Raw genomic sequence first — 19874 nt, forward strand, 5'->3', positions numbered from 1 at the left:
TACAGAGTAGGTATTATTCAGGTGGTGGATCATTCTCAGCACTGCAGTGACACCGACATGGTGGTGGTGTGTTAGTGTGTGTTGTGCTGGTATGAGTGGATCAGACACAGCAGTCTCCATCAGTGGTCACAGGACGATGCTCACGGGGCGCTGTTGGGTGGACTATTCTCAGTCCAGCAGGGACAGCGAGGTGTTTAAAATCCACTCATACCAGCACAACACACACTAACACACCACCACCATGTCAGTGTCAATGCAGTGCTGTGAATGATCCACCACCTAAATAATACCTGCTCTGTGGTGGTCCTGACCATTGAAGAACAGCATGAAAGGGGGCTAACAAAGCATGCAGAGAAACAGATGGACTACAGTCAGTAATTGTAGAACTACAAAGTGCTCCTATATGGTAAATGGAGCTGATAAAATGGACAGTGAGTGTAGAAACAAGGAGGTGGTTTTAATGTTATGGCTGATCGGTGTACATATATGAGGGACCCATAAGGTAGTGCTTACATTCAGTAAGGGAAAAAATGCCATCCAAATGTGTACCTTGATTTTGAAAGCCTACAATTCACAACCCCAAATCCAAACCCGAAACAAACCTTCCACCCAGTGCTGGTGTCTGTCTGGCCCACATATAAATGTACGTTTGTTGTCCCACTGAGTAATGACCGAACCAACGATCGGCTGCTATACGCGGTCCCACTTCAAAGTGCATTCGACAGTGCAGTTGATATATAGATACCTCCAGGACCAGCTGAAGATCCTCCAAGTATCTTTCCTCCGTCTCGATGAGCTCGTGGATATAGCCCTGCCTCTTCTTCTCCTGAGGGCTCATGGAGTCGAGGCTGGTCAGGTCGGCGCACCCTACAATGAGACGGAAGCACGTGGTGACGTTTTCCTCACTCGGAAGAACAAAAAAACAACCCTGGCCTATGTTAAATACACACAACAGGCATTAACTGTTCCATTTCCACTCAAGAGCAAGCAGGGTAAAAGAAAGCAAGGGCGCTGGGGGACTCACAGATGACGTCTTACCTGGCGATGCATTCTCATTGCCCTGTAGTACCCAGTAGTGATGTACTGCAATTTAGCATCATCGTTATTAGAATCACCCAAATTTTAAGAAAAGGAAACGTTTACCTGGTGTGTGAACACTTGATGTCTTTAGTAAATCAAACATGGTAAAATGTGCTTTTCTAGCATTTCTAGCACTGGGAAATTGTAGCATGCTTAGTGAGGTGTGTACAATCAACTGTATAAAAGAAAACAGGCACAAATTCCCACACACATTCCAAACTCTAGTTAAAAAGCCTTCCCAAAAGAGCGATGGATGCTTTAGCATTTAGTTGTGGTTGGGGTGAGAACATGGTTATAGCTTGGGACGTCCAGCTAGGGTGGTGAGAAAGAGATGGTCTGGGCATGTGCAGACGAGGGATGAGAGTTCTATCTGGACAAGGGTGCTGAGCCTTCCCGAAAGAGCGATGGCCGTTTTAGCCACAGGTGGTAGGGTGGGGTGGGGTGTGTATATAATAATGAACATGGTTATGGAATGGGACGTCCAGCAAGCTCATGATCAGGTGGACAGAGGGACAGTGCAGGTAGGATGTTTTGAAGCCAAAGTTAGGAAGGCGAGATTGAGATGGTCTGGGCATGTGCAGAAGAGGGATGAGAGTTATACACCGATCAGCCATAACATTAAAACCACCTCCTTGTTTCTACACACATTTATCAGCTCCACTTTGCTGCTCTACAATTACTGACCATCTGTTTCTCCGCATGCTTTGTTACCCCCCTTTCATGCTGTTCTTCAATGGTCAGGACCCCCACAGGACCCCCACAGAACAGGTATTATTTAGGTGGTGGATCATTCCAAAGTTTAAAAACTCCAGCAGCGCTGCTGTGTCTGATCCACTCATACCAGCACAACACACACTAACACACCACCACCATGTCAGGGTCATTGAAGAACAGCATGAAAGGGGGCTAACAAAGCATGCAGAGAAACAGATGGACTACAGTCAGTAATTGTAGAACTACAAAGTGCTCCTATATGGTAAGTGGAGCTGATAAAATGGACAGTGAGTGTAGAAACAAGGAGGTGGTTTTAATGTTATGGCTGATCGGTGTATGTGGAGAAGGGTGCTAAGGATGTTGGGATGACATAATGATGGTAAGGACAGGGCCGGACAGAGACGGATGATCCACCTGGCAACCCTAATTGTTCGCGTTCATTAATATCATTAAATATTTGATTGCATTTCATTTAATATTGAAAAAAAATATTAATATGGATAATATTTAATAAACTTATTTATATAATAAAAATTAACGGGACCACAAATATCAAGTTTTTCCAAAGGTCTTTTAATGTCTAGATTTCTTCAATCATATGAATCAAAATTCATTCAATCATTGCAGCATTCTTAACAATATCTTACATGACTGTGTTTTAAATATTCTTCTACACAGTGCACAGTACAACTAGTGGACCAGTGAATAAAAAACAAACAAACATGGCATACAATGAGTAACTGATTGTTATATTGAAGGTTGTAGTGTATGCTCCTTGTATGTAATAGCAGCATTTTTGGTGTAACAGATCACATTTGAGCCACAACACAAACTTTAAAGCTGTTGACTATTACTTGTAACTATACACCGACATGACATTAAAACCACCTCCTTGTTTCTACACTCACTGTCCATTTTATCAGCTCCACTTACCATATAGAAGCACTTTGTAGTTCTACAATTACTGACTGTAGTCCATCTGTTTCTCTGCATGCTTTGTTAGCCCCCTGTCACCCTGTCACCCTGTTCTCCAGTGGTCAGGACCCCCACAGGACCACCACAGAGCAGGTATTATTTAGGTGGTGGATCATTCTCAGCACTGCAGTGACACTGACATGGTGGTGGTGTGTTAGTGTGTGTTGTGCTGGTATGAGTGGATCAGACACAGCAGCGCTGCTGGAGTTTTTAAACACCTCACTGTCACTGCTGGACTGAGAATAGTCCACCAACCAAAAACATCCAGTCAACAGCGTCCTGTGTCCACCGATGAAGGTCTAGAAGATGACCGACTCGAACAGCAGCAATAGATGAGCGATCGTCTCTGACTTTACATCTACAAGGTGGACCAACTAGGTAGGAGTGTCTAATAGAGTGGACAGTGAGTGGACACGGTATTTAAAAACTCCAGCAGCGCTGCTGTGTCTGATCCAGAATGATCCACCACCTAAATAATACCTGCTCTGTGGTGGTCCTGACCATTCAAGAACAGGGTGAAAGCAGGCAAAAACAGTATGTAGAGAAACAGATGGACTACAGTCAGTAATTGTAGAACTACAAAGTGCTCCTATATATGGTAAGTGGAGCTGATAAAATTGACAATGAGTGTAGAAACAAGGAGGTGGTTTTAATGTTATGGCTGATCGGTGTATATTCATATACACACGGTCCTACAAAAAGCTCCATTAATCACTAATGCACCACTAATTAAAACACCAATAAAAGAACAAATCAATCAAGTACAGTCCCAGAATCCCTTATTAAAACACTTATACTTTCCTGTCACCTGTCTGTCTATTATCTGTGTTATTTTTACAGCTCATTTATATACAAAATAAAAGGTCTTTTTTTTATCAGAATACTAAATAGTGCCTAAAATGACTTGATCATGCGGCAGTATGTCGTTACACCCAATTCGATTGTCCAATAATTAAACTCATTTGTAATTGTGCTAATTACCACAGCAGTCGTGAACACTTCACTCACACACTCACACACACACACACACACACACACACACACACACACACACACACACACACACACACACACACACACACTAGTTAATAACAAGGCACGATGAGATGTAGTAGCAGTAGTTATATGTGTTAGTGAGTGCTGATGGATTATGGGAAATAGGCTCTCAGCCCCTTGTGAGGAAAGAGACAGTAGGTCTCTCAAAAATGACGGAGACAGGGAGAGGTGCTACCGCCTCTGAAAAAAAAACAGAGAGGAGAGAACCCAATGGAGAACCCAGTAGAAATAACTGATGCATTTATTTAGAACATCAACATGCCGAATAATAAAGTCAGAGGGTGTGTCCAAAAACCTAGTAAAGACGGGAAGAGAGTGCTGTCAGGGTGTGTCTCTCCGTACACAGAGCTGATCCGCATCGCAATCGTCAAAGTGTAGGAGACGATGCGTACGGCTGCCGTCCACATGTCGGATGGGGTGTGGGTTAGCGTCATTCTCGATGTCTTATTAGAATCCTCTCTATTTACGCAGCAGCCCAGGTAGGCAGCAGGAAGCAAGGCAGCTCATTAGGTTTTTGGACAGACCCTTTGTGTATCTATACTAGGGCCCTATAAAATCTCTGATGCGAAAAACGCTGATGAGACGGCGGTTTTGAGGATTGTGCAATGGCTTAAATATAGTGTATGTGGACTTGGGAGGGGGGAGTGCAAGACAAGGCTGGTGTATACGTGACTATATGTAGTGTTGGAGAGTGAGTGTTATAGGGGTTTATCTTAAATTTGCAATAGGATCAATGTGCAGGACACTTTACGATGTTAAAAAACTGTACTTTAAGTTAATTTCTGTATAGATTTACACATATAATGTCCAGGGGACGGAAATGGCACCGATTTGGGGTTTTATTGGGCCCCTAATACAGCATACTGCTCATAAATTAAATAATTTCTTCCTAATTATGTGTTTATAATATTTGATTAACCCTCAATTGCAATTCAATGCAAGCAACTGAGGATTTAGGGTCATGATCAAAAGCCCAACATTGGCAGTCTGGCTGTGGTGGGGCTTGAACCAGCAATCTTCCGATCTTATAGAGTCGTTTGAACGCGAGTGGATGTAAACGAACCGTTCCGTTTACTTACACTGCTGGCTGGGATCGGTATCGGACGTGGTCACTTTGATGTAGTTGGTGGGGCACAGGCCCGTGACGCCGTTGATCTCTCCCTTCCACCAGTCGGGGTTGCTCTTATCCAGCACGTTGATGATCTGACTCTTGGAGAAGCTGAGCTCGTCCTTGTTCGCCGCCGTGTAGTCGTACATGGCGATGACCTGACCGACTGAGAGAGAGAGAGACGGACAGACAGGGTGGCGTAAGTCAAGACAAAAACACAGAGCTGAAACCGAGGAGTACAAGTGAGAGTCTGCTTTACCCGGCATGGCTGCAGGGGTGGACTTGCCACTGTTTGAACCCAGCTGCTTTATGTTGGATACTGGGAACCAGCCTCTTTGGCGCTTCTTACCACGTGCCTAAAATATAAAAGGAAAAAAATAACAAGCAGAAAACAGGTTACTTTGCCCATATAAATAGGGCTAGACTGACCACACCCATTAGAAAGATACCCATTAAAAAGCTGGAGGGGATTCCTCATAACTGGTGCAATTACGACCTCTGCTGGCTCATCAATGGTGTGGAATAATGCGTTGATCAGGGTGTGTCTCTCCGTACACAAAGCTGATCCACATATGAACTCGCCTCGTGCAGGTGAAAATATGCAGTCGGCTACTGCACACGTGTCGGAGGAAGCGTGTGTTGGTCACGCACTCTTAGATATACAACGCTCGCTTGACTGTAGACAGTTTCAACCATCCTATAGCACCTTCTACATCATGACAGAACCATACTGACGAATTTCGCCTCTGCACAGGGTGACAGTTTGGGTTTCCTGATTTTCCCTTGCCTCCCAGTTCCCCTCTGCTAATGCAGACCCCCAGTCTGACCAAGGATAGCCCCCCATCCTTGCAACCCCATCCAACACTTCTTTTCACCTGTCAGGGATTGGGCCTACGAGAGCAGTATCGTGTACAGAGAGTCACACACTGCTGTCCATTATTCAACCATCAGACACAGCCAATCGATAGGACCGCTAAATTTGACTTGGATCTCTGCGCCAATGGCAGAAGCCATTTCTGACCCTGATGTCAGCAGTGCTATCAGCCGTCTGAGCGTATATGCGGACATGACAGACCAGGATTAGGAGGGTTGATGAAAACACCACTCCTGCCCTGAGTAAAGAGAGCTGCAGACTATCACGCACAATATGCTTCTTCGTAGGTTCCCTGCAGTTTAGACTCATTACTAATACTGACCTGCAGTTCTCCCAGCCACCAGCCATTGGCGTTCTTACTGAGGATGACGATGAGCTGACCGGGAGCCAGACTGAGCTGCCCTGTGCCCGAGGCAGTATATGGACTAGTCACTTGAGCGATTTCTGTAAGAGAGCAAAGCATCATCAATGAGCTCAAGAGCTTAGAAGAACATCTAGTCACGGTACCAAAACAGAAAATCCAGAATGGAGTGTGTCTGTGGTAATCTGTGCCCATATGTAGGGGCACGGAAACCTGGCTGGCTGTTACAAAGCTTTGAGCTCAATAAGAGAGGTGTCCACATACTTTTGATTATATAATGATTATATAATGGCAAATTACTACACCACTAAAGCAGTTAGTTATATGTGAAAGTAATAGTCTCCCAGTTTAGTCATTTCCAATTCCCGGTTGTGAATCTGCTGCCGCGTGCACAACCCCAGATCTGATCGAGGAGAGCCGGACAGCCACACGGCCCTTCCGAAAAGGGTGTCTAATCCGCGGCTGTTTACCCGCCAGCGTTGGGTTCCGACAGAGAGCCGTATCGCGCACAGAGAGCCACGCTAGGCTCCGTGTGACCCCACCCCCACCCGCACGGGCGTACAAGAGCAGTCCCAGAGATCGCGTATCACATCGGCTGTGGAAACATGGCCGGTTCGACCCTTCAGCAATGAAACCTGAGCGCCCGAATGCAGGCATGTTAAACACCACTGATACTGTGTAAATGATCGAGGGGTGAGGTCTGACCAAAATTATTTGACAACAAACCCAAAAATCAATGCATTTTCCGACTGATAATCGAAATATGCTTATAAGTGTAACCTTATAGAAACAAATAATCATTTAAAGTGAGTGACTGAGGTATATAAATAAGATATATATTTTTTACCTGGCTTTTTACCCAGCACCCCCGGTTTGAGGCTTAAATTCTAAAAAAAAAAACACAACCTGTTAAACAAATACAACAAACAAATGCTTAAATATATTTCAAACCAGTCTAAAAGAATTACATCAGCTTCCTTGGGTTTAACGTAGTTTGATGGGAAGAGTCCAGAACGGTCTCCTATGCTGCCCCTCCACCACTCCCCCTCTCTCTGTGACACCAGGACCGTATCTCCTGCAGTGAAGGTCAAATCTCCGGGTTCAGGGCTCTCGTAGGTATAGAGAGCGACGTACTCTAAGGAGTGTAAACACACAGGTATATGGGTGAACACACACGAGAGAGACACCATGGTTCTAATTATTATTCACTGTCAGCATGTCTCATATCGTGTGTTTCAATGCATCCGATCTTTGCAACGAACAATCTTGTCTGCAGCAAGACACACTGGTGACTGGTGTGTATGTGTCAACACATTCTTACCATCCAGGGAGGAGCCATCTGCTGCTGCCGCATCGAACCCATCAGTGGAACTAAACACAAATATAAAGAAAAGCTCAACCATTAGACATTATACAGTTCTGATAAAAGGAATTGTCCACTTTTTATTTCTTCTATCATTGCAGCACTAAACATAGTTAAAAAAAAAACCATCATTTGGAAATCAGATCAGGTAGCGGAGCAGTCTTACATGTGAGCACTGTGGAGTGTTCAAACTTGAGAGCTCGAATCTCAGCAAAGCCACCGACCTGGCCGGGCGTCCACACAGACACGACTGACCGTGTTTGAAGGAGGGAAGCTCGGATGAGGTTTCCTCCCACTGTTGCTGCATTATGCAATCTCCGGGAGAGAGTCACGTGGAGCACAGGGGGTCGTAGACCGGACACGTGTCCGAGGGGGCGTGTAGTGATACTGCTTCCTTTGATCAGATTGGGGGTTGAGCAAGCGCCAATTCTCTGGGATTGGAGATGACTAGATTCAAAACAGATGCATGCGGTTTGTGGTTTTGTAAACCTGTTTGCAATGGGTGTGGCTAAAAGAGCTGACCTTAGTATTTAGACAGGGTGTCCACATTTACATAGAGGATGCTTGTATCCAAGACAACCTACAGTACTTTGACAGTATACAGTCTAAACAATTAAGGGTTAAGAGCCTTGCTTAAGGGCCCAACAGTGGCAACCTGGCAGTGGTGGGGCTAGAACCAGTGACCTTTCGATTAATAGTCCAGCACCTTAACCACTAGGCTACAACTGCCCATACAGTCTACAGTCTACTTTTGGATAAACACTTTGTCGCCTCACAGCAAGAAGGTCCAGGGTTCGACCCTCTGGGGGGGCAGTCCGGGTCCTTTCTGTGTGGAGTTTGCATGTTCTCCCCGTGTCCGCATCGGTTTAAACCAATAAACAAACAAAACAAAACAAACACAAGTTTTTTACTCTGCAGCTGAATCGTTGCTGTTCAGCACCGCGACGTAAGTCTTGGGGAACCAGCCCTGCGTCCCGTTCAGCTCTCCAAGCCACCAGTTCTCCTGCTGCTCCAGAACCGTGATCACGTCGTCTTTGGAGAAGTTCAGGTGGCTGTCGGTTTTCGCCGTCCAAGAACACAAAGCTTTAACCTGCAGGTTTTCCACCACCTACATAGAACAGAGAATCACACACAGACATTCGTTTAAAACGTTTACATAGATCACCGTTACCGATTCTGAACCGACTGCTTGAGGGTCCCGTACCTGGTTGTGTTCGGAGGAGGTAAGACTAATGGCTTGAGTGGGAGTGAAGGCAGAGTTCTGGCCTGATTCACTGGGAGCTGAACTTTCATTCAGCTTCCTAAAAGAAAATTTTAATAAAAACCAGATGTTAATACCACAAACAGAAATTACAGTGATGCCAGATTACCAAATAAGGAATCGATTTATGATGCAATTTAAAACAGGGTTATAAAATATATTATACCTAGAGATGGAGCGCAAGAGCTGAGGTTTAAGAGCCGATTTGGTGCTGGGGGTCTCAGGCTTTGACTGCTTCTCTATGTAGGTCTCAGGAAACCAGCCCAGTTTTCCATCTAGGCTTCCATACAGCCAGCCCTCCTCACGTTCACCTGACTCATACACCTGTAACAACGTGCAAATGCAAATAAGCTTGGTGCAGGGGTTACAGTTGGGTGTGTTTAAGGACGGGAAGGTCGTATGGCGTTCTCTCGCTGCGATATACGGTCTCTGAGACTGGTCTGTGGGGGAGGTTAGTGAATTGTCTGTCCTTGATTAGAATAGGGGTCGTGCGCCAACAGATTAGGGAATCGGAAATGACTTAATACTTAATACTGGTTTTTGTCTCCGCACTTCATACGCAACAATAACTCTAAATCTCTTAATTCTTAATTCTCTAAATCTTTTAATAACGTTATAGACTGTAGATGGTACAATACATCATTTGCACTGGTGCACAGAGAGTTGTCGGCCTATTTGCTCACACAGTTTTTGGTAACGTAGTGAACTTTGACCTGTTCTTGCTCGTGAACGGCTAAGCCATTCTTTTATACCCAATCATGATCGCATCACATGTAAAAAGTACCAATACAGCTGTTTTTCATCATTCTACAAATGGCACCAGTTTGGACTTGCAATATACTGTATATATTTGCTCTTATTACAAACTGAGTATGATTCACAAATAGCTGCTTTCTGTTTTTATCTACATTTTTTTAATTTACACTTTGAAAATGGTTTAGTATCTAAACATTAAATTACTTTTATTATGTTTGTTTGTTAATTAGGATTTTAACGTCATGTTTTACACTTCGGTTACATCCATGACAGGAACGGTAGTTACTCATTACACAAGATTCATCAGTTCACAAGGTTATATCGAACACAGTCATGAACAATTTAGTGTCTCCAATTCACCTCACTGCATGTCTTTGGACTGTGGGAGGAAACTGGAGCACCCACTCCACACAGAAAGGACCCGGACCGCCCCACCTGGGGATCGAACCAGTGACAGTGCTACCCACTTAGCCACCGTGCCGCCCCAATTACTTTTATTATCCAAACGAATATCGGCTACAGACCTTAATAGGTCAAAAATATTTAATCGGCAGTACCTCAATTATATCCCCCGCCTCGAACGACAGCTCTTCGTTGTTCCTGGCCGTGAAGGGGTAAAGCGCTTTGAATCTGGTCACGGCTGCAGATTTCCGGTGTGACGTGCTCATAGGCTGTTTGCTACCTAGAAACAAACATAACACTGTAACGTAAATTTAAAGAGTGCAAGAGATGTCAGGCAGTTTGCTTAAAGTGACATTAAAAGTTACATTTACATTTAAAAAAGTAGGCAGATTAACAACTGACAAATGGTAACAAACTGGTCCCACTGTGGTTTACATGGTGTAAAGTAAAGCATCCACAAGGGGGTGTTCATGTACAAGTTATTTTTATGCGCCTGTTTAAATTAATTAATTGAATTATTGTTATTTTTGGCTCGCAACCCACTCAAGGATCACGACCCAGGGTTGGAACAAAGCTCTCATCTCAGCTTGGACCGGCTGCGTCTGAGGGGGGGAAGGGTCGGCTGGGTTCTTCGTTTCTGCTACAGTCGCCTGTGTGAGGGGCGGCTGATTTACGGACAGAACTGCCTGACGCTCTGTAGGAAATTCTGAGCTGTGCCAAAGATTGGGAAGGCTTGGGAAGGGGCATGTGAGGGTCAGGGGACAATGAGTTGGACACGACTAGATTGCAATGCGATGCCAGTTAGTCTTCCGGAGGGTATATTTGCCCGACACCGACCCCTTCTCATTCGCCCATACTTCAGTGGATTTGCGTGTGAGGCTAGTCTCACGCATGGAGAGTCACACACTGATTTTCCGCCCACTTTTTTAGTCCGGTCTTTTCCTACCCAGACTTAGTGGCCAATTTTGTCTGCTGCAGGCACTGCCAATTGTGCCCACTAGGGGGCGCCTAGTCAACTGGTAGCAGAGACAACTGACAGAATGGGCAAAATAAACAGGGATCTAAAAGGAGGCATAAAGGGGGTTCAACCCCCTCAAGTATCAGTAAGGGGGTAAATTTTAGGGAGTGACCTTTTCTCTCCTCTAATCCGCGGAGAAGGGCAGAAACGATAGCCGCCTTATTATTCTGCTGCTGGGCTTCTTTCCCCCTCGCAGCGGCGGCAGCCGTCGCCTCCTCCTGCAGTTTCCTCCTTTGTTCTTCCTCCTGTTTCCTTCTTTCCTCGTCTCGCCTCTTTCTGTCCTCCTCCTCCTGCCGCCTCCTCTCCTCCTCTTTTCTCTTCCTGTCCTCCTCTTTTCTCTTCCTCTCTTCTGCGTCCCGGACGGCGGCCTCCTGGGCGCGCTGTCTCCTCCTCTCCTCCTCCTCCCTTTCCTTCCTCCTCTCCTCCTCCCGGCGCTCTTCCTCCGCCCTCCTTCTCTCCTCGCGCATCTTTTCTTCCTCCTGCCTCCTCCTCTCCTCTATGCGCCGTTCGTCCTCCTGCCTGCGCCTCTCTTCCTCCAGCTTCTTCCTCTCTTCTTCCAGCTTCCGCCTCTCCTCATCTAAGGTCCGCATCTCCTCCTCCCGCCTCTTGCGGTCCTCCTCTTCCCGCCTCCTCCTCTCCTGATCTCTCTTTTCGTACTCTTCCCTTTTTCTCCGCTCCTCCTCTTCACGCCGCCTACGCTGCTCTTCCTCCCGCGCCCTGCGCTCCCGTTCCTCCTGCTCTTTGGCCGCCTGGAGGCGGGCCTGCCTCTCTCGGTCTTCCTCCTCGCGAAGCTTGGCCTCCCGCTCCTCCTGGAGCTTCCTCTGTTTCTCCTCCTCGTCACGCTTCAGCTTCTCCTGCCACTGACGGTCCTTCTCCTGCTTGATGCGCCTGCAAGAGGAAAAAATTTTCATTTAACCTGCTCGATTCCCGGGACCCAGAAAAAACTGAGGGGGGTGATAATTGCTGATGAGTTTGACAGGACGTGTGTGTTGTTTGCTCACCTTTGTTCTTCCTCCTCTTTCCTCTTTCTCTCCAGTTCCTCCTGCTTCAGTTTCCTGAGCTCTCGGATTTTGTCCTCTTTGATGCCACGCAGCTTGTCCAGAGCCGCCTGCTGGTTCCTCTGGCTCTCTCTGAGGTCCTGTCGTATACAAGTGCACAGTGTTAAATTACTAAGGGATGTGCTAGATGAACGATGATTAAAAAAAACAATAAAAAGCACCACACTGAGCATGCTCACAATGATGCTTTGGTCGGACATAAATATGCATGAATATCGGAGTGGATGGAGGTGCATAATGGAATGGTGTCTACTGTTATCAAGGCATGCAAATGAAATGAAAGACTCTGTTCCACACAATTAGGACAAGGTTGCCAGATGCACAATGTCTTAGTATACACTCACTCACACTCCTAAGGCCAATTTATAGCAGCTTGTGTTTTTGGAAGGTCAGAATCAAAGGAAAAACCCAGATCCTCAGGAACAACGTCATGTGACACCCAGTCCGCCAGCTGTATCAGCTCACATAGCTAATCAGGAGCAATACAACACAACATAAACACAACATAAACCTGTTGTATGGCCAACAGGTTATATAGCATACACAATATAAACATGGCTACTGTTAAATTGCCTGCTAGCTAGTTATGAAAGCCAAGCTCTCCCTTTTAGTTATGCTGTAATAATTAGAGGTGCTGGAGAGTCGAGAATGCAGAATGCATTGCCAACAATGCTGCTTCTACTGCTAAACGGACTTTATCACAGACTGGACTGAACAATGAAGAACTCACATTATTTTTTGCTAAACTTTTAGTTCAATGTAATTTTGTGTTTGTATGATTTTTTTTTTACATCATATTTATTTAAAGTATCCTCCAGGTCACCCAAAAAGGATGGAGGTCGCTGCTGAGTCTGGTTCCTCTCAAGGTTTCTTGCTGTAATTTTAAGGGAGTTTTTCCTCGCCACAGTCGCCCTCGGCTTGCTCAATAGGGGTTTTTGGTCTGTTGGTCCTGGATTCTGTAATGCTGCTTTGAGACTTACCACTGAGAATCAGGGTTCGAATCTCAGTGGTGCTATCAGCACCCAGATCTGTGCAATTTAATATCAAGTCAGAGTTTATTCCTAAAGTAATGCCTGGAAGACATGGTGCATCACCTCATCAAGTCATTAATCAGTCAGTCAGTAAGGCGTTCTATTAAAACACTGCTGTTAAAAAACTACATCAAGTGATGAAGGATGATGGGCTCAGATAAATGACGAATAAAATGAACACCATGAGTTCTTAAGCCAGGGGTGTGCACCCTATACATCCTAAAGACCCACACCCCTGTATTAAGTGAAGAACACGAGACGTGTGAGATGAGCGCGTCGCACCGAGCCAGGCCAGACGAACAAAGGAGAAAAAGGAAGACGGATCTAGACAACCTTCAGGAGGAAGAAGAGGTTATGAAGAGAGCTCATTAAAGAGAGCAGACCCTTAAGCGTACAGTCAGCCGTTCCCTCAAACTGCAGCAAAAGCCAGGGAGAGATAGACAGGCAGACAAACAGACAGACAGACAGACAGACAAGCTCTACGTCTAGTCAGACACGGGGACAAAAGCAAAGCAGATCGTTAGTGATTAGTCTAGGTGCTGTGTATTCAAATCATAGAAAAGACACAAGGCTGATTTACACTGTGCGCTGATCTGCCTGATTGAAGATTTCCTGTTCCAAGTTCGTCTACAATCCACCAACAGGAAGGCGACAGAGGATAATGGAAAACTAACAAACCGAACACTGAGGGTCTAAGTAGTGCGTCTAAATAATCTGCCTCATGATTCGATGTCTTATTAGAATCCTCTCTGTTTAGGTAGGCAGTAAGCAGCAAGGCAGCTCACTAGGTTTTCGAACACACCCCTAGTGTAAGCGCACAATGCAAAGCCGGCATTCCATCATTTACATTTACTCACTACTTCCAGAATGCTGTGAATTTCTCATCATTCACTCATTCATTTTCTTATCCGCTTATCCAGTTAGGGTCGCGACGGGGTGCTAGAGCCTATCGCAGCTTTTCAACGGGCGCAAGGCACACAGTAACACCCTGGACGGGACGCCAGTCCATCGCAGGGCACACACACACACACATTCACCTATAGGGCAATTCAGTGGCAATTCAGAACCACGCAGACACGGGGAGAACATGCAAACTCCGCACAGAAAGGACCCTGACCGCCCCGTCTGGAGATCGAACCCATCGCCACCAAATTTCTCATCAATCGACAATTCATTAATTCAAGCTCGATGTCTTAAACACGCCCATGTTCTTAGTTCTATTAAAAGGACCCACGTATGTTGCGTGAGCACCATGTGTTTACCTGTATGTCCTTTTTAAACTGATCCATGTCGGCCAGCTTGGCTGCGGTCTCCTTCTCCACGGAATCGAGTTGTTCTTTCAGCTTTCTACAGCTGACGTCTCGGTCTGTGACGCTCTGCTGTAAAGTGGTCAGGGTGGAAGCTGGGAAAGTAAAAACACACACATGCATGTATGCGCACACAGTATAAGGGTGGGTATATACACCATACACCCAAATGTGACCAAGACCTAATCATAGAACAGCTGTGCTATCGATTAGCACACATACGTAATTGGCTATGTCTAGGGGGTAGGATGGCCGATCTGTCTAGACACTGACGTCTCTGTCTCATGAGGTAGAATGTTCTCAAAGCGAGGTGTTTGACTGGTTTGGTGTGGAGAAACCAGTGGCCGGCAAAGAAGAGATGAATTGGATCACTGACTGTGAATGTAAAAAGGTCAGTGCCTGATATTACGAATGCTTTTTTTGATTGCGTGCCCTAAATATTCTCACAGACGCACCCCAAAATCACAGGAAAAGCTCCTCTGTTAAAGTAGCTGTTATATCAGGGAACCAATCCCCTAATAATAGGGTTGTTAAAGTAACAAATGCCCTCCTCATATATCTGGGCTTGGGATTAGTACTGAGAGCGGACTGACAAGTGCACCTCCTAATGGCTAGGCTCTCTGACCCCACCCTCCACCTTAGACATATCCAGTCATGTCTGTGTAAACACCAGGCCGACCGATAGCACTACTGTGATTCGATCCCTGTATCTCAGTGCTAGTGGGCTACTGTGTTTTACTGCTATGCCACATATAAATGAGTAAGATTTACCAAGATTTACCTTGGTTGCATCTTAATAAGGGGCAAAAATTACCTGGAACGCTTTGACTCATGCTGCGTAGAATGTCATTCAACTTCTGCTGTTCTGGAACCAGCTGGGCCAATTTCCTCTGAAACTCCTGAGAGTAAGTCATTAAATAACAAGAAAACAGCTTAGTCATGTCCAACTCCTTTAATAAGAGTAAATCCATGTAAGCTTAACTATGGAGACAAAACCTGAGCATACAAAGAAGCAATACTCAAGCATTGCTCCCACCAGTCAGTAGGAGTCACTGTTGCAGTAGCTATAAGGTGATACCCCTTGTGACCGTCCCTCCCCTGTGTCTGTAGAGCACCCGACCAGGCACAGGGTTATGACTGCATGTTAAAATACTAACAATACAACACATTGCTTTTTTCATAGTAGGCAGTTTGCACCTAACAGACACAGCTGGCTGTGCCTAAGGGAGGGTGGAACCTCGACAGGGTTCTTAATTGCTGCTGCAAATGTGACCTCTGCTGGCAAAAGATGGATGATTCTACAGGGTACATACACCGATCAGCCATAACATTATAACCACCTCCTTGTTTCTACACTCAGTCAATTTTATCAGCTCCACTTACAATATAGGAGCACTTTGTAGTTCTACAATTACTGACTGTAGTCCATCTGTTTCTCTGCATGCTTTGTTATCCCCCTTTCATGCACAGGACCACCACAGAGCCGGTATTATTTAGGTGCTGGATCATTCTCAGCACTGCAGTGATACTGACATGGTGGTGGTGTGTTAGTGTGTGTTGTGCTGGTATGAGTGGATCAGACACAGCAGCGCTGCTGGAGTTTTTAAAAACCTCACTGTCACTGTAGACTGAGAATAGTCCACCAACCAAAAACATCTAGCCAACAGAACCCCGTGGGCAGCGTCCTGTGACCACTGGTGAAGGTCTAGAAGATGACCGACTCAAACAGCAGCAATAGATGAGCGATCGTCTCTGACTTTACATCTACAAGGTGGACCGACTAGGTAGGAGTGTCTAATAGAGTGGACAGTGAGTGGACACGGTATGTAAAAACCACTCATACCAGCACAACACACACTAACACACCACCACCATGTCAGTGTCACTGCAGTGCTGAGAATGATCCACCACCTAAATAATACCTACTCTGTGGTGGTCCTGACCATCGAAGAACAGCATGAAACGGTGGACTACAGTCAGTAATTGTAGAACTACGAAGTGCTTCTACATGGTAAATGGAGCTGATAAAATGGACAGTGAGTGTAGAAACAAGGAGGTGGTTTTAATATTATGGCTGGATACTGTGGCAAAATCATTAAAGCAGTAATAGTATCGGGTTCTAACCTCAAACTGCTGCTGCAGGAAGTTGATCTCTGAGATGTGGCCGTCTCTTCTGTGGTTGATGGCGTCCAGTTCACTTTTCTGGACTTTCTTTTTGGACTGTGCGTCTCGGAGCTTCTCTGAGATTTGCTTGTGCTTGTTGCCCTAAAACAAAAGGACAAACAGAAAGAAATGCAGGTAATCAGCCGGTGTGAAAGTAAAGGCATTAGGACCAACCATCTATATGCCGTCAAAGGACATGGGCGGCACAGTGCAACATGGTGCCATGTCTTCCACATATAGTCCACGTGATCCTGGAGACAACAGGATTCCATTGCTACAGTGTCCGGGTCTGATGCCCGTGTGCCTCTCGTAGCTGCTTTTGACTTGACACGAGCACTGAGGACGACACATCCCCTTACCCAGAAGGGTTGATGAACTGTATCTGCTGCATTCAGCACGTCAAGTAACCCAATGAGTAACAACAATCAGCTCAACATTAAATACATCTCTGACTATGACTTCGGAAAACTGTTGTCACTTCACACAGTCCGCCACTGCATTACGAAACATGGAGGTGGTTTAAATATTAACACACTGCATTACGAAACGCAACCTGAAATGCTAATACACAAAGAGAAAGCAGAACATCAATTATATACAGAAACGCCGTCGAGTTCTCTGGGTACAAGCTCATCTCGGATGGACCGAAAGACAGTGGAAACGTGTGCTGTGGGCAGACGAGTCTACGGTTCAGTCTCCGTCCATCCAGACTGTCATTAATGGGATGCATCAGTACCAACAGCATGGGGGACATATATGTCTAAAGGTCTCAATCTGTATGCGCTACAACGTGGCTTTACAGACACAGACTGAAAATCTGTGTGTGTCTGCCTACAGTCCTGATCTGTCTCTTATCACACACTGCATTTTACAAAATGTCCCAACTTTTCTGGAATATGTCCATACTATAAAATGTCTTGGCATAAAATTGTCGTTGGTAGGACCCGTCTAGACTCACCACAGCTTCGAGCTCCATCTCCAGGCTCCTCTTCTTAGCCTTGAGACGGATCACGTCCTCTTGCTCGTTGCTCTTCTGGTTCTGGAGGTCCTGCTTCCTCTTCCTCTCCCACTCCAACTGCCGCTGGCGCTCCAGCTCCTTCTTGGCCGCCTGCACAGACAAACAAAATGATGAAATGTCAATCATCAATACCGCATTGAATCCCAGCGATGAAGAACCCGTTCGACATCCCTCCCTCAGCCACAGCCAACTACTCAAGACTCGAGAGAATAAACTTTTTAAACTGTGTTTAGAGACACTGAGAAGTCAGCAGCTACATTATGCTACAGTCACAATTACTGATGAATTCTAGAACTTTTCACACCACCAAATGGATAATTCCAAGTTGCTGAAGGTCACCTCTTTCCTCTCCAGCTCTTTGAGCCGTTCCTCCTCCCGCTGCCTCTCCAGCTCCCTCTGCCGCTCCAGTTTCTCCTCCTCCTCTCTCTTCCGTCTGAGTTCCAGCTCTCGCGCCTCCCTCTCTCTCCTCTCCTGCTCTTCGCGGACTTTCTGCCGTCTCCTTTCCTCTTCGCGACGCTGCTGCTCCTGCAGGGCCTGCCGCCGCTTCTCCAGCTCTGCGTTCCCCATCTCGAGGTTCTTCCTGTACTTGTCCTCGAAGGTCACTGAACGCACAAAGCACACGTGTATTCAAACAGAGTCCAAACGGTTGTTGTCCTTTCGATTCGATTAAATCTTGATTAGGGGAAAATGACAAGCCACTGTGAAGTGTTAAAGCGATAAATCTGTCTTTGCTACATCCCAAAATGTAAGGAAATCTAATACAACAACAATAGTTATGGTCCTGTTAGTTACTCTACCAATCAATTAGCCAAGCTGATCTCAGAGTTGGGTTACTAGACACATAACTCATAACATTTAAACCACCTCCTTGTTTCTACACTCACTGTCCATTTTATCAGCTCAACTTACCATATAAGAGCACTTTGTAGTTCTACAATTACTGACTGTAGTCCATCTGTTTCTCTGCATGCTTTGTTACCCCCTTTCATGCTGTTCTTCAATGGTCAGGACCCCCAGAGGACCACCACAGAGCAGGTATTATTTAGGTGGTGGATCATTCTCAGCACTGCAGTGACACTGACATGGTGGTGGTGCGTTAGTGTGTGTTGTGCTGGTATAAGTGGATCATACACAGCAGCGCTGCTGGAGTTTTTAAAACACCTCACTGTCACTGCTGGACTGAGAATAGTCCACCAACCAAAAATGTTATGGCTGATCGGTGTATATCAGCTTATTATATCATAAGTCTGCTATAAAAGCAATGACAAGAAAATCTTGAGGACCACACCCGCTACTGTGTGAGTGCAGTCAGTTCATAAAATGTCACTGTGTGTATAAAAGCTACAGGCAAGCCCGGTTATGTAAGTGAGCGTGTGTAGTGACTGGGAGGAGCGCGGAGGTGTACAGTGAATAGAAAAAGTCTACACGCCCTGTTCTGGGACGAATGGTGAGCAATCTAAACAATTTCAGAACTTTTACCACCTTTAATGTGACCTATAGTAATAATAATAAGAAGAGTAAAAATAGAATGTTTTTAATAAGTGCCTTTCAAGGTACCCAAGAATGCTGTATTTATAAATGCAAATGCAGCAGAAATATAAATGTATGCATTTATTTAAACAACAATTTAAAATCGTTTGAATCTCTCGGGGGGTAATGAGACATGGGTAACCTCTCTGTTTTAGTTCTACTAGATCTAAACTCTGCTTTTGATTCTATTAGTTCGGCTTCAAATTTGGGTGGGCGTCAATGGCCGAGACTGGCTTCTAACATGATATTGTCATTGTGACTACTGTTTTGCACTGTGCAACTGTATCTCAAAACGTCTCGCAATTAACTGTGGAGTCCCTCAAGGATCAATCTATCTCTTTTAACGCCGTATTTACTCTTGTGAGGTACATTCACGGCAGGAAAGGTTTATGTGGGTCAGCTGTACTTAAGAGGCACAGAATATGTCATCAGTCCATGGATGATATACAGTCTTATATCTCCCTAGCACCAAACGCTGGTCTATCAGCTCAGTGTTCATGAATTTGAAGGCCAAACAATGTGTCAAGAATCTTGGAGTCATTTTTGATAACGAGATCAACAAACAAAACTGCGTATTTCCATCTTAGGAATAACTCAAAGGTTCGGGACGTTCTAACCTCTGCTGATAGAGAGAAACCTATGCTTGCATTCATCACATCCAGACTTAACTACTGTACTGTAATGCTCTGTTGTGTGGTCTAATCAAGAGTTCTATTAGATACCTGCAACTAGTTTAAAATGCTGCTGTCTTGAGTCCTGAGTGTCTGCGCACTTGTGCAACCTAAAATTGTCTTTTAGA

At 45.4% G+C, this 19874-nt stretch overlaps 1 protein-coding gene across 5 annotated transcripts in view; it reads right to left on the reverse strand.

Moving 5' to 3' along the window:
• Window positions 1-19874, reverse strand: part of itsn2b (intersectin 2b) — a 48019-nt gene that overhangs the window by 9174 nt on the left and 18971 nt on the right. For 3 of the 5 annotated variants that reach the window (XM_063007643.1, XM_063007641.1, XM_063007645.1), the window contains exons 12-28: window positions 17885-18147; window positions 17486-17635; window positions 16489-16629; window positions 15179-15263; window positions 14320-14459; window positions 11970-12106; window positions 11081-11856; window positions 10106-10230; window positions 8959-9116; window positions 8736-8832; window positions 8443-8639; window positions 7490-7539; window positions 7137-7303; window positions 7016-7055; window positions 6130-6251; window positions 4905-5289; window positions 746-867 (exon numbers count right to left, since the gene is read on the reverse strand). In XM_063007643.1, the coding sequence (XP_062863713.1) occupies window positions 746-867; window positions 4905-5289; window positions 6130-6251; window positions 7016-7055; window positions 7137-7303; window positions 7490-7539; window positions 8443-8639; window positions 8736-8832; window positions 8959-9116; window positions 10106-10230; window positions 11081-11856; window positions 11970-12106; window positions 14320-14459; window positions 15179-15263; window positions 16489-16629; window positions 17486-17635; window positions 17885-18147 (3155 nt within the window). Of the gene's footprint in view, window positions 1-745; window positions 868-1038; window positions 1084-4904; window positions 5290-6129; window positions 6252-7015; window positions 7056-7136; window positions 7304-7489; window positions 7540-8442; window positions 8640-8735; window positions 8833-8958; window positions 9117-10105; window positions 10231-11080; window positions 11857-11969; window positions 12107-14319; window positions 14460-15178; window positions 15264-16488; window positions 16630-17485; window positions 17636-17884; window positions 18148-19874 lie in introns of all 5 variants that reach the window. The other 2 variants (XM_063007642.1, XM_063007644.1) reach the window with 2 other exon arrangements.

Source organism: Trichomycterus rosablanca, chromosome 13 (assembly GCF_030014385.1).
Source record: "Trichomycterus rosablanca isolate fTriRos1 chromosome 13, fTriRos1.hap1, whole genome shotgun sequence".
NCBI classification, from domain to species: domain Eukaryota; kingdom Metazoa; phylum Chordata; class Actinopteri; order Siluriformes; family Trichomycteridae; genus Trichomycterus; species Trichomycterus rosablanca.